Genomic DNA, 12,138 nt, shown 5'->3' on the forward strand with positions numbered 1-12,138 from the left:
TGTGTACTACATGTTCAGAAGACACAACAAATATATATCTGCTATATATACTTATCCATCTCTAAAGGTAAAAAAAGTCAGTGCTAAGAAATGAATGTTTCCAACATCAGGGTAGATTTATTCTAGACGTAGGTCAATGCGTATTGCATTATCTTGATATGTCACGGAGGAAAATTGGTGAGGAAGATGGACAGTTCCCCCATATCAAAGTACAGTCTTCCTCAACTGATTTTCCTGTACTCATTGCTCCCAATGAAGATGTCACACACAGACATCGGACTATGTTAATAACAAATTAGGACAAAGATTCATAACTCTCATAACTGAGAAAAAAAGTCTGTCTTGGATGCTTGGAAAATCTTGGAAAATTGCATGCTCCATCAATAGTGTTTTAGAGGGACAGTCTGCTACAGATCAGCTTGATCCAAAGTAACGACCATATGTGACTTAATCGCATATGTCCTGGCGAAAAACTAACTGAAAATAGCAGGTAATTTTTTAAACCCAAAATTATTTTTTATGATAGGGACATTGGAGGAGATTATCTATCAAATAAATTTCTCTAGACTTTTCTTCCAAGGGCGGATTAGAGCCCGACAACTTATTGAAATTAATCACCCACCTACCTCCATCAAGACTTCTGGACATCCGCTTACTCGAAGTACGCTCAAAATATGGTGCAGGTCTATCTATGAGTGTGCTGGCCTCCCGTGTTTGAGCCTGGGTACGTCCACTGTATCGGAACTTTGACCCCAAAGTCAGGAACTTGCTTTTTGGCGTTTGTTCAGGGGACAGCAATCTGCAATTAATGATTTTAAGTGTTTCACAAATTCAAAATTAAATGCTTTCCAATGTTTATACACGATTTACAATGTTATGTATTGGCTCAAACTTAGAAAATAACCATCAAACTATATTGTTCTGAGATCCTGGAAATATTTAGATGGAATGGGGATGAAGTGGAAATGGTCAAAAAGCTTCAAGTTTCTCGGTGTCCAGATCACCAACAACCTGTCCTGGTCCCTCCGCACCGCACTGTAGTTAAGAAAGCCCATCAACTTTCTCAGGAGGCCAAGGAAATTCAGCACGTTTCCTACGACTCTCACCAATTTTTACAGATGCAACATAGAAAGCATCCCTTCCAGATGTATCACAGGTTGGAATGGCTCCCGCTCTGACTAAGGCTGCAAGAAATTACAAAGGGTTGTGAACGTAGCCTAGTCCATCATGCAAATCAGCCTCCCATCCACTGACTCAATCTATACTTCCCGCTGCCTTGGAAAAGCAGCCAGCATAATCAAAGACCCCAAATATTCTGGACATACTCTTTTCCTTTTTCCATTGGGAAAAAGCTGCAAAAATCTGAAATAACGTACTTAAGAACAGCTTTTTCCCTGCTGCCATCAGACTTCTTATATTAGTTGATCTTTCTCTATACCCTAGCTGTGACTGTAACACTACATTCTGCACCCTCTCCTTTCCTTCTCCCCTATGTATTCCATGAACTGTATGCTTTGTGTAGCGCACAAGAAACAATGCTTCTCACTGTACACCAATATATGTGACAATAATAAATCAAATTAAAGTAATTTGATAAGATAGTCACGGTGGAACCTTTTTAATACATTGCATTTGGCCAGCTAAATAAAGTGACAATTGCCCACTTTTGAGCATGAACAGAAAAATAATCCATTGCCTTTCCTTTAGAAACTATCCACTGCAGATGTGCATTGCAGGGAGCACTTCACACTAAAAGTACTCAATTCATTCTTCCTTCTTTGTAGTATACATCTGTCTACAAAGCAATTTGTTATATGTTATGAATAAAGGTTGCTCAGAAAATTATAGCAAGACAAAAGATAATGAAAGCAAAGGGACAATTTGAACATTGCCACTGGTAGAGTGAGGATCATTTTGGATTACGAGCATAAATGCCCCATCAGGACTGTACACATTTGAAATGGTCAAATTTAAGATTTGCATTCATTAACTTTGGCTAATTCAACAATTGCGAAATAAGTTTACCTGAAAAAAGTATGATGCTCCACACAAACCTTCCACAATCTCTTTGCTGCTCGGTGATTAGGCAACTTGAATCCAATAGTACTTTCAAACTGTTCTGTCTGGAAAGGAGGAATGAAATTACATCTTAGCTGTAAATAGGGATTCCCAACAAAATAAAATTGTTTGTTTTACAAGAAATTAAACTTTGTACAACTGTTTAAATATAAAAGGAACTTTTTACAAACTCAATCTACACACTACCACGTGTGGAGCATGAAGGATCAAACAGACAAATTGAGGGCTGTGCACTGTGCATTTCTTCTGCTACCATTTCGCATGCTTTCCATCGGATTGTAGTCTTTTCAAGTAACAGTCTGAAATCACTTCCAGCTTCCAACGGTTCACTGAATTGTAACATCCAGAGTCTGTCAAAGATCCTTTCTTCCAGTCTTCTGAGAAATCTTGAAAAGATTTCCAGTAGTATATCTCACCAGTTACTTCCTTTCCTTGGCCACCCGAGGATGAATCTATCAGAGTTCTTGCATAGCAGCTGGTTCCCTTGATCAGAGGACTAGCTGCCATCAGCAACCTGCCCAGTAGTTTACACAGAACTATCTCTTCCCTGCATTTTGCACCTGCTTTGTCTTTCTGTCTCTCTCGCGGACTCTATCTCTCTTCGTTTCCCTATTCAAAATCTGAGAGAAACTCTAATAACAAGAATATCTGTTTCTGCCTTTGTTTTCAGGTGTTAAATATGGCACATGCAGTTCAATAGCACCCAACCTGGCCTTCCCGACCCCACCGGTCTCCATGGTAACCAAACCCCATACAAAGGCTTATGTTGGACAGAACCCATATCCGATTACATGACTTTCTCCATTTCATCATAAATTAAGGAGTCCAAAGCATATCCATTTTATAAACCCTTGCACTTGTAACACGTCCCATATATAGTCATGATTCCTCTGATGCCTTCTGCAGCAGAAACAATTTCAGATATTCTCGCCACTATTTCCTTTTCAACAGGAATGTGCTGTATCTTTATTCTTCAGCAGCTGGATGGTTTATTTCATCCTTGAATAGCAGTTACAACAGTTGTCATACACCCATCCTCTTCTTGGCTGAACACATGTTGAAAGATATTTTCAAACTCTCACCAGATAGAAGACATTGCAATGGGCATTTATGAGTCAGAGACATCTGTGTGCTTTCACATGATATACAGAACACCGTTACAATTCTACTTTGGCCTTTTCCAAGTTCATTATCAATACAACTGACAATTCTTCAATCCGGCTTCATGTTCTCACTCTGGTCCAAAGGATGTAATTTACCAAACTTTCAATTTTCTTTACATTTAAAAAGGTTAATTTTCACTTTTCACCAGACCTCCTGAAATGTCCTTTCTCCTCAACAAATCAAGCGGACCCCTGACTTCATCAGTTCATTTCTTAGCCTCTGTCCTTAGCCTACCCCACTTCTACTCAACTACAGAAGGGTCGCCCTCTTGCCTCACCTTCCATAGTCTCCGGATAATCTTCTGCAATAAATATTACTACACCACCATGCACATTTTCCCCCACCTCACTTCATGAAATGCCTCTGCAAAACTTGTGTCTTCTCTTCCACCATCCTACTTTTTATGCAACTGCTGGATGCAGAATACCTGTCCATTTAATTCTCGCATTCCAACCATTATTTTGTAAATTGAGTTTGTGTCTTTATATGCCCTGTTTGTGAACAGAACTCCCACTCACCTGACGAAGGAGCAGCGAGCGCTCCGAAAGCTAGTGGCTTTTGCTGCCAAATAAACGTGTTGGACTTTAACCTGGTGTTGTAAGACTTCTTACTGCATTTAATTCTACTCATAGCAATTCCAGGCATAGCCAGTTCCATTTGAGATGACAATTGCATGCCCTTCCTCTAATCTAGCACTGCTCATAGTGCAATGTCCTCTCTACTGGAAAAACCAAAGATTAGGTGGACGCTTTGCCAACCACTTTGCCAGCACTATGTATTTCCAAAATTCTAGGAGTTTTTTTTTCCTCCATCAAAGTATACTGTTGCTCTACTCAAATATAACGGAACATAAACCTTTGTCAAATTGTTAACTACATTGCATTCTTCTTTTAATTAGCATCTTGTCGGTCTTAAATAAGTGAATGTGAAATCTATCTTTGTCAAATTGTTGTTTGGATAAATTCTTACCTCGCCAGGTCGGATTTTAATATAAAAATTGCTTCGTTTGTAAGAAATCTTTAGAATTTTTGGCCAAGCAAAGCGGTTAATTCGGAGACGATCCTTATAGATGAGCAGTCCATTCGCACATATGCCCAACATAATATCCACTCCTTCTGAATCCTATTTAAAATGCAACACAAAAATAATGTTTGTTAAAATATCAATTTGGCATGGCAAAGTCTTGAGCGTACTAAAAGCAAATTCTCAAAATAAATTGGCAGATAACTATTACTAATGAGCAATAAAAAGATCTCCAGAATAGAGAATAATTTAATGAACGTGTTCTTTTAAATTAGTGGTTAATTACTGGATAAGTGGAGGAATATATGATGAGGATCCATAAAAATTTATCATTGCCCAAGTTGCTGGTCCGAAAACCCCTCAAGTAGCAGTGAAAAAAATAATAATCCGAAAGAAACAGCTGTATTTGGCAGGCGAACTTTAAGAACATTATTTAAAAATGTGATGAGATCAATTGTGAATTGCACGACAGCACTGTTGATAAGTTTGTATAGTTTTTATAAAGTATGTTAGAAAGGCCACTACTTTTTAAGTTTACTCGATGCTCTGTTAAAACCGGTGGCAGCAAATTATGTAGTATGAACGTAAGAAATAAGAACAGGAAAAGACCATGGGTGGAATTTTCTCCCCAAAAATTCTAAGGGCGCGATCTTACCTGCCATTCACGCCACGCTCCCGTTGCAGTGAAGTCAGAGAATTTGGCAGCCAGCCAAATCTCCGTTCACTGCGGCAGAATGAGAAAGTCCCGCTGACGTGAATGGTGGTAAGGTTCTAGCCTAAGTGTCATAAAAGTCTGAAAACAGGTGTGGTTTACAACCTGTTTGGGAGATTTGCACTGGTAAGAGTGGGGGAGGGGGGAGTGTGGGGGGAGAGCCTAAGCTTTCTGGAGAGGCTGGCTTCAGAGCGCTTGGGCGCCACTGTGCAGCACTGACTCATCCACCACTCCACAAGTTACAGCTTGCCAAACTGAAAATGCACCATTTATTCTTAACCCGTTTACCAGTCCTCTACGCCTGCAAATATTTCACCTCCAACTTCCTGAGCACCTATTTTGTGTATTAGCCTTCTACATAGCACCTTATCAAAAGTTTTGTAAATCCATACGTACTACATCTACCGGTTTCGCGTTTATCTACTCTACTAGTTACATCTTTGAAAAACACTATTTGTCAAATACAATTTTTCTATTGGATTTGTTCTAATCATAATATGACTGGTACAAACAGTAGCATCTCTATCAAAAACTAGTTGCTTTATATGGTCTAATAGATGCTTCTATGTATTGACATTTTAGAACTATTTGTGTCACTGGAATTGTTGGTAGACAGTGAATGATCTAACTCAGGGGTCTCCAAACCTTTCAGTGCGAGGGCCACATCGTATATTTTACACATTTTCAGGGGCCAAAGAAATAAATTAGTTTTATAAATGAACTGGCGATGATTAAGCCTGTGAGATTGAATGAAATTCACTGTTGAAACAACAGGCTTCAGAACGCAAGACATATCCACATATTTTCCGCACAATGCTTGTTGATGGATAATGCAATGCAGAAACATGGGCTTTGAGAATCCACCAACCTCACAAGCTTTTGTGATTTGTCCAACCAAACCTTTCTTCACCCCAGACATGTTCTTTCCTCCATCAATTGTCACGCATTGCAGTTTATTCCACTCCAGGTTATATTCTAACACAGTTTTTTGCAATTCTTTGAAGATGTCTTCTCCAGTTACTGTGCTGTGCATGCTATGCACTGATGCTAATTCTTGTGTCACATTAAATTCTCTGTCAATGCCACGGATGAATACTAGGAGTTGTGATGTGTCACACACATCAGTCAATTCATCAAGTGCGAGAGAATACAACTGAAAATTTCTTGCTTTGTCTGCAATTTGATGAAATATATTGCTTCCTATATCCTCAATTCTACGAGCAACAGTATTTGGCGCAAGACTGATGATTTTGAACAGATTTGCTTTTTCTGGGCATAACTCTTCCACTGCTTCCATTATACACTTTTTGATGAGATCTCCATCGGTGAATGGCTTTCCTCTTTTAGCCAACACATAAGTTAGTTTGTAACTGGCCCTGGTTAAAGCTTCATTTTCAGGTATCTTCTGCGTAAAAAAAGCTTGTTGGGAAAGCAACCTGCGTTGCATCGATTCAAATTTTTCCGAACGCTGTGTTCCTGTGAATAACTTGGTTCATGTTTGGTCTCATAGTGCCGACGTACATTGTACTCCTTCAAAACTGCAACAGTTTCGTTGCATATGACACACAAGGCTTTATCACCTGCTTGTACAAAGAAGTAATTTACACCCCATTCTTCATTAAACAGGCAGCACTCACTGTCCACTTTTCTTTTCTTTTTTCCTTCCATAACTGAATTGGTCTGAATTGCCGCCATCATTGTCATTTTTCTCGCTCATTTCAGACAGATGGAGCTTACGGATTGGATAAAGCAGCTGTCACTCAGTCAATGCAGAGCGGCAATTGGATAACAGATGTCTCAATTGCTGATTCGTTTAATGAACTGTCAGTCACAGGACGGCAGCTCTGATTGGACAATAGGCCGGTAAAGAGGGCGGGGATTCCCATGGGTCCATCAGACACCGCGCAGAGCGGCAGCAAATGTCCGGCCTGTGGCTTCCGTCCCCGTGTCCAGATCCTGAGTCAGCGGCGGGATTCCGGACGCGGGAGTGTTTTCAGCAACGGGAATCCCGTCCCGCCCCACTGGCTGCGGGCCAGATGTTAGCCTGCTGCAGGCCGGATGTGGCCCGCGGGCCGTAGTTTGGAGACCCCTGATCTAACTTGTTACATATTATTCTTTTTAACAAAAAAAGCTGTCCTTATAATTTGGAATGCAAAGAAACACCTCACTTTCTAGCTTTCAGAAACTATCCATCAAAGTCTATACAATGTTATTAATTTGAATTAAGGTTAGTTATATTTAGTATAAAATATCGCAGATGTCACGACCATATAAAAGATGTTGCCTTAAAGTAGTCTGTGTGCTAAGAATGTGTGCATGTATGTAGCATCTTTTTAATTTGAGTGATTCAATTTGAAAATAACCCATCAGATAGATTAGTTTATTACAAAACCTACTGCTGAAAATTACTCAAGTAAAAGTAATAAAGTTATTAACTAAAATACCAATACAAAGATCAAAATGCAGATAAAGGAAAAAGATACTTAAAAATGAGGTTTCAAATCAATCTCAGATATTGTTGTGGGATCCTGCTCGAGTTCCTTCTATTTTTTTTCATTCATTCATGGGACATGCACGTCGCTGGCTGAGCAGCATTTACTGCCCATCCCTAGTTGCCCAAGGGCGGTTGAGAGTCAACCACATTGCTGAAGTGAAGGTGTTGAAATTTGAAGTTTGGCTTAGTAGAGCAATGGCTTCTGCAGTCAACCAGTTGGTGTTTTTGCCTTTTTCAGGTGAAATCAGCAGGTTTTGAGAGAAGGGAGCTTTCCTATTCCTCACTAATTCTGCAACTACAGCACTTGCAAATTGCCTGCACTCTTTCGGCAGTACATCAGTTGATTTCTAAATGGCTTCATCTTTTTCCTCCCTTGACCAAAAACCTTCTCCGTTGATGTTTCTCATTGTTCTTCCTGGGGTTCTGCACACTGCCTCACAAATACGGCTTCCTACAGCCTCCTTCATACAATTCAAAAAACACAAAAATGGCCACCATGTTAATTTTCAAGAAGTCACTATTTCACCAAGTAAATAAGTTAATCATGTTGTGATCCTTTGAAGTCCCTTCCTGTCCCCTGTTCCCTCAGAAATAAACATTTGAGAGGATTCAATGGATATCCCTGGATGTGCCTTTGCATTGTTTTACATGACTCTTCATAGTCAGTTCCTGAGATAGGAGTCTGGTGAGGTTTGAATAAAAACCAGAAAGTAATGTTGCCTGCCCATACTTCCATTTTCATAAAGATTTTTAAACTCAATGTAAAGGTTTGAAAACATGAATGTGCCTCGAAAACAGTTGTCCTCAAAACCTGTTACTTCATAATTACATATTTGTGACACAGAAAAATCTGCAAAACGTGCTACAAAAAAAACCGAGTCAGGATGAAATGAAGCCACTAAACAGGAACAATAATGTTCCAAAATCATTTTCACAGCACAGTCTTGCCAACTAAAAGCATACATCAGGAATTCAGACACAAATGGATTTTCTGTCCCTAAAATTATTGGATGCAAAATCTTGGTGGTTACAAAGAACAAAGAACAATACAGCACAGGAACAGGCCCTTCGGCCCTCCAAGCCCGCGCCGCTCCCCGGTCCAGGATTGAATCCTGAATCCAGGATCCCCGCCCAATTTTCCAGCCTATCTACATACCAATATCCTATCCACCGAGCTGTCCCTCACAGCTACGATGCTTTGTTCATTACAACCTATTAACTTACCCCCACCCCCCCATTCCAGACCATGTGATCTCCAGGGAGAGGCGAAAACCCAGAGTGAAAAACCCCAGGGCCAATATGGGGAAAAAAAATCTGGGAAATTCCTCTCCGACCCCCTGAGGCGATCGAAACGAGTCCAGGAGATCACAATGGCCCCGATCGGAAAATGCTTCCCAACCCTAGTCATTTCCACTTCCACGAACACCATATGAATTCCCTGCCCCCGAGACAGGTTCCCAACTATCCGCAGTCTCACTCTGTACTGGCACCAGCAAGATGATCGTAGAATGAAGCCTTGAAACGAGAAACCAGGAACAATTAGCCCGCGCCGCTCCCTGGTCCAAACTAGACCACTCTTTTGTATCCCTCCATTCCCACTCCGTTCATATAGCTGTCTAGATAAGTCTTAAACGTTCCCAGTGTGTCCGCCTCCACCACCTTGCCCAGCAACACATTCCAGGCCCCCACGACCCTCTGTGTGAAATATGTCCTTCTGATATCTGTGTTAAACCTCCCCCCCTTCACCTTGAACCTATGACCCCTCGTGAACGTCACCACCGACCCAGGGAAAAGCTTCCCACCGTTCACCCTATCTATGCCTTTCATAATTTTATACACCTCTATTAAGTCTCCCCTCATCCTCCGTCTTTCCAAGGAGAACAACCCCAATTTCCCCAATCTCTCCTCATAACCAAGCCCCTCCATACCAGGCAACATCCTGGTAAACCTCCTCTGTACTCTCTCCAAAGCCTCCACGTCCTTCTGGTAGTGTGGCGACCAGAACTGGACGCAGTATTCCAAATGCGGCCGAACCAACGTTCTATACATCTGCAACATCAGACCCCAACTTTTATACTCTATGCCCCGTCCTATAAAGGCAAGCATGCCATATGCCTTCTTCACCACCTTCTCCACCTGTGACGTCACCTTCAAAGATCTGTGGACTTGCACACCCAGGTCCCTCTGCGTCTCTACACCCTTTATGGTTCTTCCATTTATCGTGTAGCTCCTCCCTACATTATTCCCACCAAAATGCATCACTTCGCATTTATCAGGATTGAACTCCATCTGCCATTTCCTTGCCCAAATTTCCAGCCTATCTATATCCTTCTGTAGCCTCTGACAATGTTCCTCACTATCTGCAAGTCCTGCCAGTTTTCTGTCGTCCGCAAACTTACTGATCACCCCAGTTACTCCTTCTTCCAGATCATTTATATAAATCACAAACAGCAGAGGTCCCAATACAGAGCCCTGCGGTACACCACTAGTCACAGGCCTCCAGCCGGAAAAAGACCCTTCCACTACCACCCTCTGTCTTCTATGACCAAGCCAGTTCTCCACCCATCTAGCCACCTCCCCCTTTATCCCATGGGATCCAACCTTTTTCACCAGCCTACCATGAGGGACTTTGTCAAATGCTTTACTAAAGTCCATATAGACAACATCCACGGCCCTTCCTTCGTCAACCATTTTGGTCACTTCTTCAAAAAACACCACCAGGTTCGTGAGGCATGACCTCCCTCTCACAAAACCATGTTGACTATCGTTAATGAGTTTATTCCTTTCTATATGCGCATACACCCTATCTTTAAGAATCTTCTCCAACAACTTCCCCACCACGGACGTCAAGCTCACCGGCCTATAATTACCCGGGTTATCCTTCCTACCCTTCTTAAATAACGGGACCACATTGGCTATCCTCCAATCCTCTGGGACCTCACCTGTGTCCAGTGACGAGACAAAGATTTGCGTCAGAGGCCCAACTATTTCACCTCTCGTCTCCCTGAGCAGCCTTGGATAGATTCCATCAGGCCCTGGGGATTTGTCAGTCTTTATATTCTCTAACAAACCTAACACTTCCTCCTTTGTAATGGAGATTTTCTCCAACGGTTCAACACTCCCCTCCGAGACACTCCCAGTCAACACATCCCTCTCCTTAGTGAATACCGACGCAAAGTATTCATTTAGGATCTCCCCTACCTCTTTGGGCTCCAAGCATAAGTCCCCACTTTTGTCCCTGAGAGGTCCGATTTTTTCCCTTACAACCCTTTTGTTCCTAACGTATGAATAAAATGCCTTGGGATTCTCCTTAATCCTGTCTGCCAAGAACATTTCGTGACCCCTTTTTGCTCTTCTAATTCCCCGTTTGAGTATTTTCCTACTTTCATTATACTCCTCCAGAGCTCCCTCCGTTTTTAGCTGCTTGGACCTAACATACGCCTCTCTTTTCCTTTTGACCAGTCCCTCAATTTCCCTGGTTATCCACGGTTCTCTAATCCTACCCTTCCTATCCTTTTTTACAGGCACATGCTTGTCCTGTAGCCCTAACAACCGTTCCTTAAAAGACTGCCACATACCAGATGTGGATTTACCCTCAAACAGCCTCTCCCAATCAAGAGCTGCCAATTTCTGCCTGATCCCAATAAAGTTAGCCTTCCCCCAATCCAACACCTTACCCTTGGGACACCACTCATCCTTTTCCATCACTATCCTAAAGCTAACAGAATTGTGGTCACTATTTGCCACATGTTCCCCGACCAAAACTTTGAAGACCTGACCGGGCTCATTCCCCAGCACCAGGTCCAGTATAGCCCCCTCTCTAGTTGGGCTGTCCACATATTGTTCCAACGAACCCTCCTGTACACATTTTACAAATGCCTCACCATCCAGAGTCCCTGCCCTCAGCGATTTCCAGTCTATACCAGGGAAATTGAAGTCTCCCACTACAACAACCCTATATTTCCTGCACCTATCCAGTATCTCCTGACATATCCATTCTTCCACTTCCCTTGGGCTGTTGGGGGGCCTGTAGTACACCCCCAACATAGTGACTGCGCCTTTCCTGTTTCTAAGCTCCACCCAGAGTGACTCGCTACACGACTCCTCCGAATTGTCCTCCCTCTGCACCGCTGTAATATGCTCTCCAACCAATACCGCTACTCCCCCACCTCTTTTGGCCCCTCCTCTGTCTCGCCTAAAACACTTGTACCCTGGAATATTCAGCTGCCAGTCCTGTCCCTCTTTCAACCAAGTCTCCGTCACCGCAACCACATCCAAATTCCTCGTGCGCATTAAGGCCCCAAGTTCGTCTGTCTTACCTGCTACGCTCCTTGCATTGAAGTATAAGCACTCCAGACCCCCAGGCTCAGTGAGGTCGTCCTCCCCCAGAGTGCTCTTCTTCTTTGCCAGCCTTGTCCCAGCCCCAAGCTCGTCCCCAGCCACCACACTTATAGACCTAATAGTTTGATCCCCACCCCCCTGCCATACTAGTTTAAACCCCCCCGAACTGCATTAGCAAAGCTCCCAGCCAGGATATTTGTGCCCTTCCAACTTAGTTGTGACCCCTCCCTCTTGTACAGGTGCCATCCTCTCCTGAAAACCTCCCACGTGCGTGAATTCCCAATGTTCCTGGAGGGTGAGGTCCTGCTTCATAATAGTATTTCAT

General features: G+C 42.5%; 1 protein-coding gene across 8 annotated transcripts in view; it reads right to left on the reverse strand.

Annotated features, from left to right (window-relative positions):
- epb41l2 (erythrocyte membrane protein band 4.1 like 2) overlaps positions 1 to 12,138 on the reverse strand; it is a 165,390-nt gene that overhangs the window by 24,299 nt on the left and 128,953 nt on the right. For all 8 annotated transcript variants that reach the window (XM_078212856.1, XM_078212859.1, XM_078212855.1 and 5 more), the window contains exons 10-12: positions 4,213 to 4,365; positions 2,026 to 2,123; positions 627 to 799 (exon numbers count right to left, since the gene is read on the reverse strand). In XM_078212856.1, coding sequence (XP_078068982.1) covers positions 627 to 799; positions 2,026 to 2,123; positions 4,213 to 4,365 — 424 coding nt within the window. The remainder of the gene's footprint in view (positions 1 to 626; positions 800 to 2,025; positions 2,124 to 4,212; positions 4,366 to 12,138) is intronic.

This window comes from Mustelus asterias, chromosome 5 (genome assembly GCF_964213995.1).
Source record: "Mustelus asterias chromosome 5, sMusAst1.hap1.1, whole genome shotgun sequence".
Classification (NCBI taxonomy): Eukaryota; Metazoa; Chordata; class Chondrichthyes; order Carcharhiniformes; family Triakidae; genus Mustelus; species Mustelus asterias.